The sequence below is a fragment of the Notolepis coatsorum genome, assembly GCF_963971535.1.
Source record: "Notolepis coatsorum genome assembly, chromosome: 14".
Taxonomy (NCBI): domain Eukaryota; kingdom Metazoa; phylum Chordata; class Actinopteri; order Aulopiformes; family Paralepididae; genus Notolepis; species Notolepis coatsorum.
This window is the reverse complement of record NC_140178.1, coordinates 71,712,751-71,734,939: the sequence shown is the minus strand read 5'-3', so window position 1 is coordinate 71,734,939 and position 22,189 is coordinate 71,712,751. Positions and strand designations below refer to the sequence as shown.

Sequence of the window (22,189 nt, the reverse complement as noted above, 5' to 3'; positions counted from 1 at the left end):
TCTATATCTTTTATATTACTGCTCCTACATTCTAATGTATATTCTGTCGAGAAATTGTGATGGTGCTGATTGAACACTTTTCTCAGTCAAGTGCAGTTCCGTGCACGGGTGCCAAGAAGGTAAAGGTGATCTCCATCCTGGAGGATAACTACATGTACCTGGTGATTGAAGAGCAGAGAAAAGAGGCCATCGCCATTGACCCTGCTGTGCCCCACCGGATGAGAGTGTGTTCAAGTTCTTTATTTGTCAAATACACAACAATACAGGGGGCATTGCAGGCAATGAAATTATTGTGTTTCGAGCTCAGACTCAACAGTCTCATATCTTCCTCACCTTTCCATAATTGTAAGTATTATAGAGGGGAGACTGACCAGTTATGCAACATATCTTTATTATTCAAAATACATTTCAGTCATTTCACACGTATCTTCTCATAAATAAGGCAGGAATGATATTTCTTTATTATATTACAAGTTTCTTTCCCTGTAGTATTAAAAGTAAAATTTCATAGAGATATTGTACAAACGGGTACTACAACCTTTCAGTGCATACATCTGAATACTAACTTCCTACTGTATTCTAGTCAATAAAGTACACTTTGCAGTACAAGAATCAATGCAATTATCAAACCATATACCCATCATTGGTTATGGTTTTTAGTTTGTGCGTATAAAGTCTATAGCCTGTATATCTGTGATATAAACGACAGGCTATTGAAGTTCATTGGCAACAGTTCTACTTGTCTGGACCCAACCATCCTTACTGTGCGTTTAGACGGACGCGCTGAAAATATTTGAGGCAGCAAAAATGCAATGGGAGCAGGCGGTCGAGACAGGGACACAGCTTCTAGGCAGCGTTAATTGGGGCAAAGAGGTGTTCGCTTAAATTGAAAATGTTTCAACTCAAGTGAGAAATCTAGCGATAAAGCAAACATTTGTATAATCTTCCAGGTGAATATGAAATAGACTGCTATGAACACTGTAGCCTGTAGAAAGGTTTACGGGTTATATTTAGAAACGCTTTGAGTTTATGTAAACTATGCTGCCGTTGAGACGAAACCTTCGCTTGTGGTTCCAAGTCAAGCGGTCAAACTCATGCGAGTAAGACAAAGCTACATTTCTCATCACACCGTCTGAACGCACAGTTAAAATATAAAGAAATATATTCTTCCATTCATCAGACCTCTATCTGAGACCTAAGCCACATTGTTCTCTGCAGACAGTAATTCATTTGGACGGCTCTCTAGTCGGCATCTACGAATAGAACACGCAACACTGACTGACAGTCAAGTTTTGAATCTTCAATATCAGTGGAACAGTGATAGTGGTTGGAAAATGTAAACGCAGCCGATGCCGCCCTCCTCCTCTACCATTTGATAGTGAGTCCATTGCTGGCCTTCTCCACAGCGTGATACTGTGTGTGTAGCAGCTCCCTGGCTTTCTCCTCCCCCACATTGCGTAGCCAGGACTGGTAGAGCTCAGTCACGCGCGTGTCCTCCTCTGGCGCTAGGGGGCGCTCTGTCTTGTACAGCTCCTCCACCTGCTGCAGCAGCTCCTTGTTGTTTTGATCAGGTAAGGGCTTCACCTGTCCCCCTCCGTTTAGACAGCCTGATCATGTAAAAACAAGGGAGGAGAGGAAACGCAGACTGGGTTCACCACTTAGGATGGTTTAACTGGTTTAACTGATAAACAAATGCTGACATTCCTAAATAAGGGCGTGTAAATGTGTCTTCCTGTCTGGGATTGCGACGCAGGTTGTGCTGGTGGAAGAGAAGATGAGTACACAATACACATGCATTTGATAAACTCTGCATGTATTTGAATACAGTCCCAGTTTCTATGTGTCCCTGCTGCGATTAAAAGGTGCTGTAAGTGTTTTTTTTGTTTAGTTAAAATAGCTCTACATTCTGACATCCAACATGGGTCTCCCTGTCTCTCCACTCCGCAGTAAACAAAATAGATTTTCTGGCATCCCGTTCCCACTTTATCCAATCAGGAGAGAGAACGCCACACTTCAAAAATGGTCTTGACAAAAACATTTGAAATAAAAACTAGTTTTAAGCAAATTATGTGCTTGAAACAAGTACATTTGATTGGGTGATGGCTGTCAGAATGTTGATTGTATTTAATCTAATTAATTAACCCCCATCCTGTTGTGCATTACAAATATATAATATAAAAAACATAAATAAAATACTGTAATAAAATACTTAATAAAGCAGCAATGATTAATTACAGCAATGATTCAAATCCATTACCATTATTTGGGCAAAGTTTTGATACATTTAGTCATTTAGCTGACAATTATTTTCCAAAGCTACACCTAGCAGTGTAACATTTGAGTGCTTCACTTTGAGTAGATAGTAGTATAGACATAGTAGCATAGTAGGGCCTACATAGTAATAAAAAATAAAATACCAATACCATAAAATTTAGATATTGATGACAAAAAGTGTGTTTTTAGTGTAGGTAGGAGTGACTGGAGGAGCCATTCCCCTTGTACCAAATGCCAGGTCAATAACCTTAAAGTGGATTCGTGTGGCAATGGAAAGTCAGCGGCGCTCTCTGAGAGGTGAGGTGACGTGGGCTGACTGGTAGGTTGGAGATCAGACGGGCCGCTGCGTTCTGTATGAGTTCAAAGCGCCTTGGTGACGCGAGCCAGTAAACCAGCTAGCAGAGCGTTGCAAGAGTCGAGGCGCATCATAGAACTTTACATTTTCACCACAGCTCGATTCAGTTTAATTAGCTTTTTTCTCTCTCTTTCTTTTTAAGTAGATATGCAAACAGGTCTGATTCAGTCAGCAAAGATTTTATATATGCACTAAAACCTTATACCAAGGTATTAGCAATATGATAATAAATTAACTAAATAAACACACATTGCTTAATTTCAATATTGATTATTAATTTCATATATCAATGCAGTTGGCTTCCGACAATAATATTGATGCATCCATTTAAAAAAAATAACATCCCTCAAAGTTAAACGCTGATGCTTCTTCCCTCCTCACCTGAGGGACAGGCCATGACTTCTACAAAGTGGTAGGGAGACTTGCTCCTCTTGAGTTTCTGCACCAGGTTCTGGATGTTGCGGAAGCCGTAGGTGGCAGCAAAGCGCAACAGGACGACGCCGTCCCTCTCCAGAGTCACCTCCTGGAAGTCCTTGTTCCTACGCAGGGAAAGGTGAGACAGGATACAGGATGTTTACTACAGCACCATATCAGCAGTAGGAACACTACATGTGTGCTATGTAAAGATGTAGTTAAGTAATGATGTTCTGAGCAGAGAATGACGTGTTTGTTATTCCAGCTTCCCTGTTCTTTGTTTTGGTGGTCGTCCTGTGCGTGCTGGTTAGTACATGAGTCCCTCCCTGTGAAACGGTTGGCCCTCGCTCTTCCCATTTCCCCGTGTGAAATGCACCTGATTGGATAAACGAGCTGCTAGTTGATTGTCGCCATTTATCAGCTCTCCCTTTTCAAAAAGAAAATGGAGACTTGTTCACTCGTCATTATTATTATTATTATTATAGGATATTATTCATTATATTTCAAGATACAGTACAATGACGTTTTAATTCAACCATGCATTGCTTATTATGGAATATTAGACGTATCATTTGATTTGGGCACAGCCAGCTCTAGGTAGGCTGAGGGGGCATGGCCTTCTGTTTACTAGACACTTTGGGGCAAATTCACAAAGAATGGATTGTGCCCGCTAATAGCACCTTTAACTGCGTGTGTTTTGCACCCGCTATTTTCTCCATCTTAAGGACCTATTCACTAAAGATAGTGCGCAAATGATTTACTAGCGCAAACATGCCCATACGGTGTGCAATATGCTCCTGATATCCGTCAGCGCAATTGGCTCGCGGAGTGCAATTTGCTCCGGACATCTGGCAGCGCAGTAACCAAGGGAGTTACACACATTTTCAAACACTTTAAAAGTAGGGTGGGCAGGGTTAGAAGCATCGGTGTTCTCCCAAAATCTAAATCTCCCTTGAATCAGCCATGTTGGATAGCACTGAGTCCAGTGAATCATAAAACTCTGCCTGATCTGTGTGCCAGTGAAAATAATTTCAGATTTAGGAATATTTTTAGAGTGAGAAATTATGTTGTATTTAATGTTTAAGAGAAAATAGAACCCGCATTCTCATATACTCCAGAATACACTTTACATTGACCGAGTCTACTCCTCATGGACCTGACGAAACATTATAAATTACGTTTATTCTGGAGCATACGAGTGTGCGGGTTCTATTTTCTTTATTGTGATTATTACCTAACCCAACGGATCACCGGAGACGCAGGCAATGGCATCCCTTATAAATGCGCTTAGTTATCACCAATTCGCTGAAGACGTAAATAACGTCACTTTAACTGCATGTGGCAATTAGCGCCGATCTTTGTGAATTGGAGTGTTTTCGCAACTTTTATTTTTTTCTGCAGGCTCATTTGCATAGAAAGGGGCACATTTTCCGCCGATATTTATTCATTTACTCATTTAAATACCCGCAAATAGCATGGACGCACAGAGACGCAATGATGATGGCAACGCAGTTAGCACAGTATTTCACCCTTTGCGAGTGCTTTGTGAATAGCAAGGTTTGATTAAGGGGCTATTTGCACAGGCATTGCGTCAGAAAAAGCCGCACAATCCCTTTGTGAATTCGCCCCTTTGAGTGTGATATAGGAGGTGTGGCATGAGAGTGTGTGAGGAGGACAATTCATGCAAAGAGCGCCCAGGTCCCGCCCGCCCAGGCCCCCCAGGCCAGATATGCTGCAGCACCGGTCTTACTTGAGGGTTTTGTAGGTGAGGTTCTTCACCTCCTCTCCAAACAGCTGCCTGGAAGCGTGGGTAAAGATGTGGTGAAGGTAACCTCCTGAACCACTCCCCGCGTGGCTCAGCAAGTCATCCCCACACACGCTGCTGAACCTGCGCGCAAAATCACACACATAATAGCCCTATTCGATTATGCTGGGTGTATGCTGTCAATTTGACTATCAATAGGCTGAAATGACACAATTAATGATAACATTTACATTTCATGACCACATCAAAGCAGGGTAAAATGTGTACAATTAACGAGTGTTGTATTTGCTATTAAGGTTATGAAACCCATTAGTTGCTACTAATATGAAACAATCATTAGGCATTGGGCTGTGCTTTAGAACCAGTGATACGTTTTCAATTCACCTCATATTCATATATACATTTTTGAAATTCGAATGAAATTTAAATATTGAAATTCGGTCCAATAGCCCTATTATGTGGCTGCTCACTGTAACATTGTACAGTAGTCATAACTTCTACCACCGCTCCATTAGCCTTTTGCCAGGAAGTCAATGGAAAGAAAACAACATCTTAATTGACACCCATTTTCTTTTTCTTTCAACAAGACATATATTCGTTGTACTTTCAGAATACATAATGTGAGAACCAGTGTTGGGAAGGTTCACTTTCTACATGAACTAGTTCAGTTCACAAATTTTTAAATGAACTACCGGTAGTTCAATTCATAGTTCATAATTCGTTTTTTTTTTTACTAAAGTTCATGGTTTAAAAAATGAACTAGTTTATAGTTATTTTTTCAATATGTTGCTGCAAGCTATTATTTGTCAGAATTATTGCTACAAACCCATATAGAACCACAGACAGCTATCAGAATACTGGCATTTCCATCACACTGTGATTCTCTCTCTCTCTCTCTCTCTCTCCTCTCTCTCTCTCTCTCTCTCTCTCTCTCTCTCTCTCTCTCTCTCTCTCTCTCTCTCTCTCCTCTCTCTCTCTCTCTCTCTCTCTCTCTCTCTCCTCTCTCTCTCTCTCTCTCTCTCTCTCTCTCTCTCTCTCTCTCTCTCTCTCTCTCTCTCTCTCTCTCTCTCTCTCTCTCTCTCTCTCTCTCTCTCTCTCTCTCTCTCTCTCTCTCTCTCTCTCTCTCTCTCTCTCTCTCTCTCTCTCTCTCTCTCTCTCTCTCTCTCTCTCTCTCTCTCTCTCTCTCTCTCTCTTCTCTCTCTCTCTCTCTCTCTCTCTCTCTCTCTCTCTCTCTCTCTCTCTCTCTCTCTCTGCCAATCTGGCACACTTTTGAACGAATTTATACTGTGATAGAGCGCCGAGAATGACCGTGTTCACAATTACGCTCATCTAGCGGAAATACAGTACATTCAGTTCACGTTCGCCCAAAATATGAACGAGTTCATTGAACGTGTTCAGGTACATCACTGGTGAGAACCAAAGTGCTTGGTGATCTGAGACTAAAACCATACAACACTCACATTGTATCTAAAGGTGCAGGCTCCATGTCACTAAGAGATACTTTCTCCTCCTCAAGCATCTTCACAAACCTCTCCTGGAATGACACACAACAGTATAGATAGAAAGAAGATATTGTACAAGTCTCTCTCTCTCTCCCTCCTTCACACACACACACACACAAACCCTGGGAATCACCGGGGACCACACAAATTGATATGATTATTAGGGCTACGATTTGATTATCAAACTATTCTCAATGCAAAACTCATTGAACTTTTATTTTATTTTATGTTTTATTATTATTATAATGTTTACACCAGTTCACTGCATACCTCTACGTATTGTTGTTACACATCATGGTTAAAACTGAATCAATACAATTTACTTTAAATAAACATAGTAAATAATACAAGTGTGTAAGCAGTGGTGCGTTGGTCATGGGACGGGGTTGCACGCCGTCTGTGAGCAGGAGCAAGCATGCACATGCACGGATTTGCACACGCGTGCACACAAGAATGCGCTGCACTCAACTCATGCGCCAACTCGCCAAGTACCCACCTGGCTACTTTGCATAACAATAGCTCAGGTCGTCAGGTGTGTTAAAATACGCCCTCAGATACATTCACACAAACGTGTGAATGAAATGTGTTACATTCCATTCCTAGAGGCAATTAGGCATTGTCTTTATTCTGTGCGCACGCGAGGGAACATTTATGCGCATGCGCGGGAGCGTGCGCACACGCCCAGGAGGGTGCGTGCACGCAACGTCATTAAAACACAGTGCAACCAGGCATAGACTCCTGCGCAATAGAGCACTCGAAGCATCTGCTCTACCACTATTGAACATGGGGGGGCAAACATCTGGTTTTGCTCCCCCACTTTTTGATCATATGAAAAATATGATATACCCCCCCCCATATATAAATCTAACCATAACTACGTAATTTCAATCAAATTAATAATACGCAATGACACTCAATAGCAAGTTTTTAAGTTTCCAAAGATTGTGTGACCCCCCACTTTAATGGTTTGATCCAGTGCCCACGGTTCGTCGGCATGACGTATACGACATGTTGGGGGAGGCGGCTTTTTCGAATGCCATTGAAAAATTCAGGCTGGATATTGGATAACATTGTGAGGATTATTCTTCGGCGTTTACATCAAAATGGAGCAAATCATCACGTAAGTCGAACACTGTGACTGTATACTAAATGCGCAAACAGATTGAAACTGAATATTTCTCGTATGGTGAGCCTCCGCGCTGCACAGAGTGAATCCACAGTCACTTGCTCCTCAATGGGAAACCAACCTAGATTTACCCTGAAGGACTGGTTCTGGCCGAACCGTTCGTTATACAAGTATCACAGAGACATTACAAAGGTGCTCACAGTTGCACGAGGGTTTCGGACAGAGATACGGGATGGTTTGAAAGCTCTGCGTTGCTAATAAACATTTCAAATATGTTTTATAAACTGCTCAACACTGCACCGTTTCCGGCATTGGGTTGCCTGATGCGCCTGCGCTGTGATCACCCAACGGCGGAAATAATGCCGCTTTGAGCAGTTTATAAAAAAATATTTAAAATATTTATTAGCAACGCCGAGCTTTCAAACCACCCCGTATCTCTGTCCGAACCCCTCGTGCAGCTGTGAGCACCTTTGTAATGTCTCTGTGATACTTGTATAACGAACGGTTCGGCCAGAACCAGTCCTTCAGGGTAAATCTAGGTTGGTTTCCCATTGAGGAGCAAGTGACTGTGGATTCACTCGGTGCAGCACAGTCACGAAAGGGGCTAGTATGGACCCTGATGTAAACAAGACAAACGTCTTTCTCTGGTCTGCATCCCCTTAATAATTGTGTGTATTGAGCCGTACTGTATTGTACCCATTCTGCAATCTGTTAAATAAAGTTTTCATTCATTCATTCAGCCGCCGCGTTCACTGGGGCTATCGATAGCGTCAATTAATTGTTGTTTTGTTGGTACTGCCGCTGCGGATGTGAACGGGGCCGGAGGGGCTTTGGGAGGATGGGAAAGTTATTATTATTATTATTATAATAGTAATTGGCTATCATACGTGCCTAGCTAGCGTTAGCTAAAAGAGCCCTCGCAGTGAAGTTATTATTATTATAGCTATCATACTGCAATATAAACTGAGTTTTATAGTGAAAAGAGCAGCTTTATTTTGGTCAAGATTGAAGGCTCTATATTGCAGGAAATTGCACATACAGGTGTTCATTAAATGTAAAAAAAATCTGCCGTGGAGGGGGTCGTGCCGGACCCCCTCCAAACCATCCCAAAGAATAAAAAAAAATCTTGCACCCCCACTTTCAACTATAACTAGGCGGCCATGCAACCAGGTATGAAATCACCAACACACCACTGTGTGTAAGAGTACTTACCTGAAGTGATGACACAGTCCACCTCTCTGGTCTCAGCTTCCGTCAGGTAGAAGTCTGGCCTGGAAGCCTCTAGTTTCTTGTCATAACAGGGCATCACTGTTACATGGTAGATCTGCTGCGGACTCAGCCCCTGACACGGACCAGACACACAGTCAACACACAACCAACACAGTCCCATTAGTGACATCCTTGAGGGGGAGGGTACTTAAGAGCTGCATTTTCCAACTAAAATCTGTCCTTACTAATCCGTTTCAGTATCTACTTGATGTTGTACCTCGGTCATGGAAATTGTCTACAATCATCCCTGTACCTAACAAGGCTGCAGCCTCCTTACTAAACTATATCAGACCAGTTGCTCTGACCAGTATTCTGAGCAAGTGTATGGAGTGGGTCAGTCAATCACCTGACAGGCAACTGTCTGGACCCGCTCCAGTTTGCTTATAAACGTGGATGGGGCTGGAGATGCTCACACTAGTCAATTCAACCACTAAACATCTACAGCTGTCTAAAAGCTATGCAAGAGTTTTATTTATAGATTTGAGTTCAGTATTTAACACAATGACAACACATATCTTACTGCAAAGGCTTCTAAATATTGGTACTAATGGTGGACTTATATTATGGATCAAAGACCTTCTCACTGATCGACCCCAGAAAGTCTCTGTTAATGCCACCTTGTCAGAGGTTGATTGCAACCACGGTGAAGCCAAAAACACATTTCCATGAAAGTGGACAAATACAAATATCTATCCATCTTACAGGAGACATACTAAGATTAGCAACAAAATGTTTAACACTAATACAAGTTAAAAGGCCAGAAAACGCAAGATGGAACATACTTCAGTATCGCCAATCAACTGAACCTCATCTATTGAGCTCCATAGCTAATCAACTGAATCTGATTCATTGAGCTCCATAGCTAATCAACTGAATCTTATCCATTGAGCTCCATAGCTAATCAACTGAACATTATCCATTGATCTCCATAGATAATCAACTGAATCTTATCCATTGAGCTCCATTTCTAATCAACTGAATCTTATCCATTGAGCTCCATAGCTAATCAACTGAATTTAATCCATTGAGCTCCATTGATAATCAACTGAATCTGATCCATTGAGCTCCATTTCTAATCAACTGAATCTGATCCATTGAGCTCCATTTCTAATCAACTGAATCTGATCCATTGAGCTCCATAGCTAATCAACTTAACCTTATCCATTGAGCTCCTTTACTAATCAACTTAACCTTATCCATTGAGCTCCATAGCTAATCAACTGAACCGTGTCCATTGAGCTCCATAGATAATCAACTGAACCTTATCCATTGAGCTCCATAGATAATCAACTGAACCTTATCCATTGAGCTCCTTTACTAATCAACTGAACCTTATTAATTCAGCCCCATAGCTAATCAACTGAACCTGATCCATTGAGCTCCATAGCTAATGTGTATGTATTTCTCTACCTGCTGGTCAGCAAAGTAACCTTTGACCAGGGAGCCCATCATCTGCTGGGGGGAGCGAATGGTGCTGATGTATGGAAGGATGAATTCCCCATGGGTCTTCTCTGCATAGCAAATCCAACCTAAATATACGCACACACACAACAATTAGGACAAAACTAAAATTTGCCTAAAGAACACCATTTTAATTCTGAAGAATTTAAACTAACTAGTACGTATGTATGTACTTTGTGTGCACTGTGGAGTAGGTTTCAATGAGTTTCGGTCAGCTTGTACAAACAGGAGCTTGTCCCCATTGACTTTGCATTAGTTTATGGCTAAGCAGAGCTGTATCCAGTATGAAGAACAGCATGAATTGTGCTGAGAAAGGACTCGATCAATCAACAAGTTCATTTGTAAGTAGGAAATAGGGCTAGGGTTCCAAAAATCAGAACCACCCCTTTAAAAAGAGTTAAACAACGTCTCAAATCACAATACTCATGCATAACCTAAACCTACTCAAACAATGGGATATCATTTTTTGTAAATTATTATTTTAAACATAACAATCTCTGATTCCCTACTCCGAGATTCAAGTGTTTGATATCTAGAATGCAACCAGTAAAACAAACACACGTGTTTTCAGTCAGGTAATGGACTTGGTATATGGAGGAGGAGGAGCACCTGGGCAGGCAGAAGCCAGCATGGGCAGGGCCTTCTTGTCCTGTTCCTTCTTCTGGAAGCGCTCCACAAACTCCCTCTGGCTCTCCAGCAGACTGAAGGTCCGACTGAAGCCTGTGTCAAACACATGATGAACGCCTGGAGTGCCAGGAACAAGTTAGTTAGCCCTGGTGTATCTCCTTATGACAGCTATAAGCACATGATGAGTTACCGGTAGTTAGCCCTGGTGTATCTCCTTATGACAGCTATAAGCACATGGTGAGTTAGTTAGCCCTGGTGTATCTCCTTATGACAGCTATAAGCACATGGTGAGTTAGTTATCCCTGGTGTATCTCCTTATGACAGCTATAAGCACATGGTGAGTTAGTTATCCCTGGTGTATCTCCTTATGACAGCTATAAGCACATGGTGAGTTAGTTAGCCCTGGTGTATCTCCTTATGACAGCTATAAGCACATGATGAGTTAGTTAGCCCTGGTGTATCTCCTTATGACAGCTATAAGCACATGGTGAGTTAGTTAGCCCTGGTGTATCTCCTTATGACAGCTATAAGCACATGGTGAGTTAGTTATCCCTGGTGTATCTCCTTATGACAGCTATAAGCACATGATGAGTTAGTTAGCCCTGGTGTATCTCCTTATGACAGCTATAAGCACATGGTGAGTTAGTTAGCCCTGGTGTATCTCCTTATGACAGCTATAAGCACATGATGAGTTAGTTAGCCCTGGTGTATCTCCTTATGACAGCTATAAGCACATGGTGAGTTAGTTAGCCCTGGTGTATCTCCTTATGACAGCTATAAGCACATGATGAGTTAGTTAGCCCTGGTGTATCTCCTTATGACAGCTATAAGCACATGATGAGTTAGTTAGCCCTGGTGTATCTCCTTATGACAGCTATAAGCACATGATGAGTTAGCTAGCCCTGGTTAGCCTTATGGCAGATATAAACACACTGTACACTGATGTCCTATCGGTCTAATACCTTTTGGTATGTATGTGACACCTATCATTTGTCAGTCACAACTTACACATTGTGATTAGTTAAGTTAGTAAGTTAGATATTTTATTTGTTATTCGTTTTTTTGCATTAATTACTTCATTCTGAATATATAATAGCTGTAAACACTTGGCTCCATCTCATTGTATTAAGGTGCAAAGTATAACTTTACAGTGGCTCCATCTCATTGTATTAAGGTGTAACTATAACTTTATAGTGGCTCCATCTCATTGTATTAAGGTGCAAAGTATAACTTTACAGTGGCTCCATCTCATTGTATTAAGGTGTAACTATAACTTTACAGTGGCTCCATCTCATTGTATTAAGGTGTAACTATAACTTTATAGTGGCTCCATCTCATTGTATTAAGGTGTAACTATAACTTTACAGTGGCTCCATCTCATTGTATTAAGGTGTAACTATAACTTTACAGTGGCTCCATCTCATTGTATTAAGGTGTAACTATAACTTTACAGTGGCTCCATCTCATTGTATTAAGGTGTAACTATAACTTTATAGTGGCTCCATCTCATTGTATTAAGGTGTAACTATAACTTTATAGTGGCTCCATCTCATTGTATTAAGGTGTAACTATAACTTTATAGTGGCTCCATCTCATTGCATTAATGTGTATTTTATGGTTATTTTCTCAAAAACATGGCTTGGCAACACTATATTCAACATAAAATAAAATAGCTCAGTTAAATTAGTATTATGTATGTATGATATTAGTAGAAGAGGAAATTGTGGTATTGGTAGAAAGCTGGCATTACTATCTTCCAACAGTGTATAAAACTACAAGTGTGCCTGTAAAACAAACAGAAAGAAGTTTGGTTTTGTTCCAGAGGCCATTCGACTGGTGAATGGCCACAGTGTGGTCAGTTCACTAATATGCACCTTTTGACCCATTGATTTTAATTTATTTGACGAAAGTGCACTTTTTTTGTACTGACCGAATTTATTTATTAGACTTGACAGATCAACAATATAAGGATCCTGTTCTAACAGTGTCATGTCTCTTGTGCTTTAATAGTGTCATGTATGTCTCTTGTCCCCTGTTCTGTCTTGGATGTGTATAAGTGCAGCTGTTTGCCATATTCATGCCTTAAATTGCCCCTTGCGGGACTAATAAAGTTTTTTTTAAATTGAATTGAAAATGAGCCCAAGCCTCACATGAATAAAAAAAAGATCCCCGGCCGCTTTTCAAGGAAGGCTCTACTGCAGCGATTTTCAAACTACGGGTCGCAACCCAAAGTGGGGTCGTGGGTAGGTGACAGTGGGGTCATGCATTTGGCAACATATTTAGGCTAAATATGCCTAGTTTTATAAATGTGTATTGATAACATAATGCTGTAATTAAATTCTCTAATAAATATACATGATCAAGTTCAACAACGGGTGCTTTTATTTTGATATTCCTTAATTCCACGTTGAAACAACACGATACATTAAGTGTGGGTCGCCAAAATAAATCCTAAATAAAATGGGGTCATGGTATAAAAAGGTTTGAGAACCCCTGCTCTACTGCAAAACGACATACATCTAATTGACTAGAGCCTTGGATGAACATATAAGTATCAGTATTATTGATCGGAAATAGCAAAACTGCACAGATATTTCTGTTTTTCAAAAACATCGCCCTTGGGTTGATGCGGTCATTTTGACATAGTGAATCCTGAAATCCTAATGACGGAAACCAGAAATTATGCATAGCATTGCTCTTTACAATCCTGTCTCACCTTCATTTACTGCCTCACTCACTACAGTAAGTACAGTGTAGCAAGATATTATGTCTCATATGACTAAAAATCCATTGTTATGGCTTAGTATTGACTCACCCAGGCCTTTGAGGAAAGCGGTGAGCCTCCGGCCTGCCTCACTGCTGCTGAGGCCATAGCGTGCTGCCAGAGAGGCTCTGGACTGAGGAGATACAGACACCACCACCACCATCTTCTGCTCTGATCCACTGGTCTGCTGGGGGAGGAGTCAGGGGAGACAGCAAGCAGCACCCACACATACAACCATTACCATGATAATCAAACTATGTAATAGTATCCAATATCAAATATAGAGGATACAAAAAGAACAATACATTAAAAAGATTTATAAAAAAAAAAGTCTGTCATAGTGTACACATGTTATTCCTATGGGGATGTACACAGACAGTTACAAGTCCATTCACACAGAAAATGTCAGATGTATCTACCTTGTTGTTGCGGAGTACTTTGAACAGCTCCTCATGACTCTGCTGTGTAATGAGGACACTTTCAGCCGAGGTGATGCAGCCACTGCAGGCCAGACAGTCATTCAGTGTGATCTTCGCTTTTTCCAGCCTCTGCCTTCCACCATCCTACAGATGATAAATTAGTCAAGACTGTAGGTAGGAGTGTAGTTGGTTAATTGAACACACCCAGGTGGACTACACCTTCATATACCCACCTGGGTGACTTGGACATAGCTGCCATCATCTTCAATCTGGATTTTGGCCACAGATCTGCCTTGTTTCTTCTCCACTTTAACTGGTTTCACACATTCCTGTGGGTTAGCAACAGAAAACAAACCAGGGTTATTGATTGATTGATTGAAAACTTTATTAACAGATTGCAGAATGGGTACAATACAGTATGGCTCAATACAAACAACTGCTAAGAGAATGCAGACCAGAAAAATACTTTTGTCTCGTTTAATTCAGGGTCCTCCATTTTCAATTCATCAAGACATTTATGACATACAAATATACAGTACTGTGTAAGAAAAAGAGAAAAAAAAATCTTAATTTTATATATATATATATATATATATATATATATACATCCGAAGGGGAAGAAACTGTATTGAAATTGATTTGGACATTTACAGGGGCCAGTTTCTAAATGCAGCCAGCCACCCGTAGGTGCTCTTTGAGAGCGGTTTTGAAGGAGGGTAGGGATTGTTATATATCAATATCAACTGGCTATCGCGTCTCGCTCTGCCTACTGAGATATAACCCATCATCTCTAGCACCACTAGTGCTCCGGGAAACAAAACAAATGCACCCACTTGCACGTGACCACGCCACTCCCATGCGTCCCCTATATTACGTCGGAAGTGGTCACGCCTCACCCTTCCTCATTCGTTTCCAACGCGGAAGCAGCTAGATGCACTTCGGAACTGGAGATTGTTATGAAGCAGAAGGAGAAATTACACAATGTTGGGAATTCGCCAGAAGTTCGCCAGCCCCCGGAACCTTCTCGGCACGTCCTGACAGCACGACAGCCCTATCCTGTTTGTTCTTCGTCGCATGACAGCAGACCGAGGGACTTCGCGCGACAGCTGGCAGTCGAGCCGCGCCGCGCCCAGGTAGGGCCTGCACTAGCAGGCATTGGTATATGTAATACTGTTCGTTGTCTCGTGAGACAGCCGGGTGATGTATTGGCGCGGGGGGCGGGATATTTGGATGAACGTGGTCATCATGACTCACTTTTAGTAGTGGGGCTTTAGGGCCAGCCGACGTCAAAAACATTGCGCATGTTTTTGAGGTTATACAGCTTTTGACCCAGCCGCAAGCTATAACCGCAGGGAGGGCTAGGATGCTGTCAATGTCAACACTTGTTCACAGGCATTTTTGGTTGGAACAGTCTCCCCCCTTGAGGAGGAGAGGAGACTTCCCCTCCTCAGGGCTCCCCTCTCCGCAGAGGGACTTTTTGGTCTGTCTGCAGGGGCGCGGGCGGTATTTGACCTGGGCTCCACACCGCCCCACACCACGCAGCCAGAGGTGAGAGCACGGCCTCGCCAGCGGCTGGGGCGAGGCCCCCGACCAGCGGCCATGTTTCCCCCGCCTGAGATACCCTGGGCACTAAGAAAACAGGTGATCACAAGGCCGACAGCCTCGGCGGCCGAGGGATCGGCTACATTAGATGAGCACGCCCTAAAAAAACGTCACCGTCTAGCTGTGTCTAGCACGCTCTCCGGTTACTCCCCCCGCTACATTACGGGGCACAGGGCTCTGATTTGTTCCCTTTGGCTGCGGGCCGCGTTCTTCCAGTGAAGCGCAAGCGGCCCCACATTTTGCTTCTCGTGGAGACAGGGGCTGACACCCAGTTGCTAGCTAGGTCTGGGTCTGTCTATGAGAATGCTGTGCTGTCAAGCGGCTCCCACACCACACGTCCTGCGTCTGTGTTTGGTGAGCCTGGTGTTGTGTCTGTCGACGGAGCAGGGTTCCCTGTCTAAACATTTGTCAGATGGGGAACTCTAGGCCCAGGAGGTCACAGCGTGGGTTCCCCCAGCCCCGCCCTCGCCAGGCCGGGTATCACGTTAGTGCCTCCCCCGACCGGAAGACCAGCGGTGGTCAGTCAGGCACGCATGGTTTGGGTGGTAGTAATATCACTACAGGGCTACGGTGTGTAGGGACTCACCCTATCGGGCAGCGTGGGGACCACACACCTTGCATGTCCAGCTGCAGAGCAGGCTGTCCTCAGCAGTCTATGCCGGGAAGATGCTCAGCGGGGGAGCCTATGTCACCAAGGGTGATGGCCGCTCTCCCCGTATCAGACCGGCCTTTTCTGTCGGGGTCCCCCCTTGGGTGCGATTGCCTCGTTGGTAGAGTCAGGGTGCGATATCCCGACTCCGCGAGACACACTGCTCGCGCGGTTGGCGAGTCCAGGGTTGGCAACACACAGCGGGAGGGACCGGGCCTCCTATCTATGGTTCCTGGCGGACCAGCGGCAGTTGGCTGCGGATGCGCTTTGGGATTATCATCACGTATGGCTACAGGAGTGCCATATGTCGAGGTGGATGGAGAGAACGCTGAGGGAGGTGCTTGTGTTAGTTTACACAACCCCACCCTCCGTTTTTGGGTTTGGTACAGACCCTCGTCAGGGTCCGCGGCAGTGACAGCTCTGGCCGACGAGATCCAATCTCTGTTGGCAAAGCAGGCCATCGTCGTGGTCCCAAGGGAGGACGCGATGCGTGGCGTTTACTCCCGCTATTTTCTGGTGCTCAAGAAATCGGGAGGTGTCAAGACCTATACTGGACCTGTCCGCATTCAATCGTATGATTGTGGCGAGAAGGTTCAGAATGTTGACCGCCGGACCCCTGTTAAGCGCTGTCAGAGTGGGAGACTGGTTCACCTCCATAGACCTGAAGGATGTGTATTTTCACATCCCGATCTTCCCTCCTCAGGAGATTCCTACGCTTCCTGTTTCAGGGCGTACCGGCGTAGCGTACGAGTACCAGAGGCTGCCATTCGGCTACTCTCTGGCTCCTCGCACTTTCACCAAGTGGTGAAAGTGCGACCCTCTGCGTCGTCAGGGGCTACGAATTTTGTTCTCCCTCGACAACATTCTGGTCCTCAGCCGGTCGGAGGAGGTCGCCAGGTCTCATACCCGGCTGGTGGTGGAATTCCTCACCAGTCTGGGTTTTGCTGTGAACTGGGAGAAGAGTACTCCTCTTCCCAGTCAACAGGTGGAGTACTTGGGCTTGGTTCTAAGCTCAAGGCCCATGAGGGCAACCCTCTCAGAGCAGCGACGAGAGGATATTCTCGGTGCGCTCAGGAGGTTCCGGCGCTGTCCGTGATGCGCCTGCTCGGTATGATGGCATCTGCTCACTCTATGGTCCCTCTTGGCCTCCTCTTCATGAGGAGGATACAGAGGTGGTTTTCCAGGATGAAAATAGACCCGGTGAGAGACAAGTGGAAGCGACTGAAGGTTCCCCTGTCAGTACTGGGGGATCTCGACCACTGGGGGAGGCCTGGTGCCCTCACCAGCGGGGTCCCTCCCCATGGGCAGCAGGCTATCACACGTCACGGTCCCACCGACGCCTCCCTCACGGGATGGGGGGGGGGGACATGTCGGGCCCGCATAGTAGGGGGCAGATGGCAGTACCATGCTGCCCGGTCTGCTCTACATATCAATTGTGTTGGGGCCTAATCCAGTCTTCGTGCCAAAGAATATCCGGAGCTCTTTTCGCTCCAGGGATATTGTGATTCAGGCGTTTCATCCTCCTCCTCACGCTAGTGGGTTGGAGTTGAGCCTGCACCTGTCATGTCCTGTCCGTGCGCTGGGGGTTTACCTTAGTCGCACGCAGGGTTTCAGGCCCTTCGATCAACTGTTTGCTTGTTACGGTGGCCCTCGCGCAGGTGAGGCGCTGTCCAAGCAGCGTCTGTCACATTGGTTGTGCGAGGGCATTGCCCTTTGCTACACGTTGGCCGGACAGGTCCCCCCCGGGGGCGTCAGGGCGCACTTCACTCGTGGTGTGGCGGCCTCTGCTGCCCTGTTAGGGGGGGGCCTCGGTGGAGGACATTTGTGCTGCGGCCTCCTGGTCCTCCCTGAGTCCTTTCGTTCGGTTTTACCTCATGGACATGACTGGGGGTTCTGTCTCCCAGGCGGTCCTGAGGTCCGGGACCTCTCCTGCATCCCGCCATCAGGTGGGATAGCAGGGGTGTGTGGGTGTGGACCGCGGGGTGCTGTGTCACACGTGGTCCCACTTGCGCTGTGCGTTCAGGGGTACCTGGTTCCCCCCCTTTTCGCACTTTGGTGGAGTTGACTGCCTCCCCCCCCTTCGTTAGGACGGGCGGGTAGACGGGACTCCCCTCCTCCCTGGCTGGGGCTTACAGGCCCTCAGGGGGTGCATTTGTCTGGGCCACGCGTCCGCTCTGCCCTTATCTCAGTAGGCAGAGCGAGACGCGATAGCCAGTTGATATATAACATAAGGTTATCCTATACCCCCTAGTTATATGATACTGGCTGAGCGTCTCGCTCTTAGCGCCCTGAGGTCCCTTGGATGTTTTCCGCTTATGGAAATCGAACTGGGAAGGGTGAGGCGTGACCACTTCCGGCGTAATATAGGGGACGCATGGGAGTGGCGTGGTCACGTGCAAGTGGGAGCATTTGTTTTGTTTCCCGGAGCACACTAGGTGCTAGAGATGATGGGTTATATCTCAGTAGGCAGAGCGAGACGCTCAGCCAGTATCATATAACTAGGGTTATAGGATAACCTTACGTTACTGTTGTTGTACTGTTATACTTGATTGATTGAATTTGATTGAAAACTTTATTAACAGATTGCAGAATGGGTACAGTACAGTACAGCTCAATACATACAATTGTTAAGGGGATGCAGACCAGAGAAAGACTTTCGTCTTGTTTACATCAGGGTCCCCCATTTTCAATTCATCGTAACATATATGACATACATGACATACAGATAGACAGTACTGCTATATCTATACATTTATGACATACTAGATTTGCAAATACAGTACTGTTTGTGATACAAAAAGAGTCCAGAAAAAAGAGTATATACATTTGACGTAGAAACTGTACATTGTATTGGGTAGGTGGGGGGGGGTGGGGGGGACTGTACATTGGAGGTGGTTGGGTGGGGGGGTTGGGTAGGAGTGGGGGGGAGGTTGGGTAGGAGGGGTGGGTGGGGGACACTGTACAACTGTACAAACAAAACTGTACATTGGAATATTGACAAGACCATACTTGGTAATTTACTGTACATTGGAGGGGGTTGTGTTCGGACATTTACAGGGGCCAGTTTCGAATTGCAGTCTCCCTTAGGTGTTTTTTGAGAGTGTTTTTGAAAGTGGGTAGTGATTCACATTCCTTTACAGCTTTGGGTAGGGCGTTCCACATTGATGTGGCATAATTGCGAAACGTGTTTAGTCCCTTGTTTGAGCCGAATCTGGGTTTAACATGATTTGTGGAGCTCCCTCTGGTGTTGTGATCGTGGTATTCACTGACCTTTGGGAAGTATTTTGACATGTACATGGGTACCTTGGTCGTGTAGTGTATCTTGTAGACCAGGCCCATTGCAAGTTGCTGTACTGTTGTGTACTCTAAGCCATCCTAGGTTGTCAAAGTGGGCAGGGGTGAGGTGGGTTCTAGGAGTACAGTACTTCTATGAATGAATGAAAACTTTATTTAACAGATTGCAGAATGGGTACAATACAGTACGGCTCAATACATACAATTGTTAAGGGGATGCAGACCTGAGAAAGACGTTTGTCTTGTTTCCATCAGGGTCCCCCATTTTCATTTCATATAGACATTTATGACATACACAACATACATGACATTTATGGCATATGGACATATAGGTATTTAGTACTGATACATTTGTGACATAAGCGGTATTCAAATATACAGTACTGTTACCCCTAGATCCTGACAGAGTATATACATATGATGGGGAGGGGACTGTACATTAGGAGGGGGTGGGTGGGTGGGAGAGAAATATACATACGGCGGGGAGGGAATATATACATGCGGTGGGGAGGAGACTGTCTATTTAGGAGGTGGTGGGGGTTGATGATCTATGATCTGTGATCAACAGCATTATTGATACAATAGTCAGGGATCAAAGTTAATGGTAAATTAGCTAACGTTTGAGTGAAACTGAGGACCCCTTAGACTAGAGGCTTAGACTAATCAATGGTGATGATTCGCGGAATAATACGGCCATGTGTTTCGTAACATGGCTTGTTTACACTTGTTAGCAAGTCAGCTAGCTGTGTGGCTTATGCCATTGGTTATTTACACTTCACAGCTGACAAGTACTGAGTAAGTAATGGTACTGAAAACAAATAGAGCTTTTGAAGAAATTGATCTCACTGATATATGATTAGATTTAGATATATAAGCCGTGTCTTTACCTGAGAAGGAGTGATGAAGTCATCGAGATCGGTCAATTGCAGCACACCACTGAAGTGGGAAGCCATGTTTACTGTCGTAAAGCATTTTGGTTGTTTACTTTTGTGTCGTAAAACCAGAGACTCGTAACGTATCATGATCCACACTCCTACGCAGAGCTGCGTGATTTTTATGTTGATAACGTTTTCAACCAATCAATCAATTGACACTGACTAATGATAATCTATAACAGTTGGCATGTATTTCACAAAAAGAGTGATTGATTGAAAACTTTATTAACAGATTGCAGAATTGGTACAATACAGTACGGTCATCATTACACTGATCATTACACATGGGCAAAACAGAGTCCATTCTCTTCGGTTCAAATAACAAACTCAGCAAGACCGACGGCTTCTCAGTTACAGTGGGTGACAATATTGTCACAAGGAAAGAAGATATTACCTACCTGGGTTCCATCCTAGAGGCAAATCTTTCCTGTGACAAAATGGCATCCAATGTAATAAAAAAAGTCAACCAACGAACTCGTTTCTTGTACCGGATCTCCTCACTGGTAAACAAGAATACCCTGAAGACTCTAGCAGGAGCACTCATTCAAGGGTACTACGACTATGCTTGCACCTCATGGTACCAAAGCACCTCAAAGGCGCTAAAAACAAAATTACAAACATCTCAAAACAAACTGGTCAGACTACTGCTTGACCTTACTCCTAGAACCCACCTCACCCCTGCCCACTTTGACAACCTAGGATGGCTTAGAGTAGACGACAGAGTACAGCAACTTGCAATGGGCCTGGTCTACAAGATACACTACACGACCAAGGTACCCATGTACATGACTAAATACTTCCCAAAGGTCAGTGAATACCACGATCACAACACCAGAGGGAGCTCCACAAATCATGTTAAACCCAGATTCGGCTCAAACAAGGGACTAAACACGTTTCGCAATTATGCCACATCAATGTGGAACGCCCTACCCAAAGCTGTAAAGGAATGTGAATCACTACCCACTTTCAAAAACACTCTCAAAAAACACCTAAGGGAGACTGCAACTCGAAACTGGCCCCTGTAAATGTCCGAACACAACCCCCGCCAACACCCCCCCCCCCCCCCCCCCCCCAACCACCTCCAATGTACAGTCCCACCCCCACCTACCCAATCCAATGTACAGTTTCTACGCCTAATGTATATACTCTTTTCTTTCTGGACTCTTTTTGTATCACAAATACAGTACTGTAATTGCAAATCTGGTATGTCATAAATGTATAGATGTAGCAGTACTGTCTATCTGTATGTCATGTATGTCATATATGTTACGATGAATTGGAAATGGGGGACCCTGGTGGAAACAAGACGAAAGTCTTTCTCTGGTCTGCATCCCCTTAACAATTGTATGTATTGAGCTGTACTGCACTGTACCCATTCTGCAATCTGTTAATAAAGTTTTCATTCATTCATTCATTCATTCACGGCTCAATACAAGGGGATGCAGACCAGAGAAAGACTTTCGTCTTGTTTACATCAGGGTCACCCATTTTCAATTCATCATAACATTTATGACATACAAGACATACAGATATACTGTCATATACAATACTGTTACATTCAGACATTTATGACATACAAGATATACAAATATACAGTACTGTTTAAGAGACAGAGTTTCTAAAAGAGAATAATACTGATCCTGATCCTAACCGCGTATGTCACAAATGTATCAGTACTAAATACCTATATGTCCCTATGCCATAAATGTCATGTATGTTGTGTATGTCATAAA

General features: G+C 44.1%; 1 protein-coding gene across 2 annotated transcripts; it reads right to left on the bottom strand.

Annotated features, from left to right (window-relative positions):
• Positions 1-372: 372 nt before the first annotated feature.
• narfl (nuclear prelamin A recognition factor-like) lies at positions 373-20,474 on the bottom strand (the record flags this gene model as incomplete). 2 transcript variants are annotated; one of them, XM_084329785.1, is made up of 11 exons in its annotated part: positions 373-1,607; positions 3,011-3,168; positions 4,794-4,931; positions 6,269-6,337; positions 8,645-8,778; positions 10,116-10,234; positions 10,776-10,910; positions 13,609-13,744; positions 13,977-14,120; positions 14,210-14,305; positions 20,409-20,474. In XM_084329785.1, 11 exons carry the CDS (start codon positions 20,472-20,474, stop codon positions 1,366-1,368), a joined length of 1,437 nt encoding a protein of 478 aa, XP_084185911.1. In that variant the 3' UTR covers positions 373-1,365. The 2 variants fall into 2 exon arrangements, with proteins under 2 accessions (XP_084185911.1, XP_084185912.1); XM_084329786.1 differs by having other exon boundaries at positions 13,609-13,741.
• Between the last annotated feature and the right edge of the window lie 1,715 nt (positions 20,475-22,189).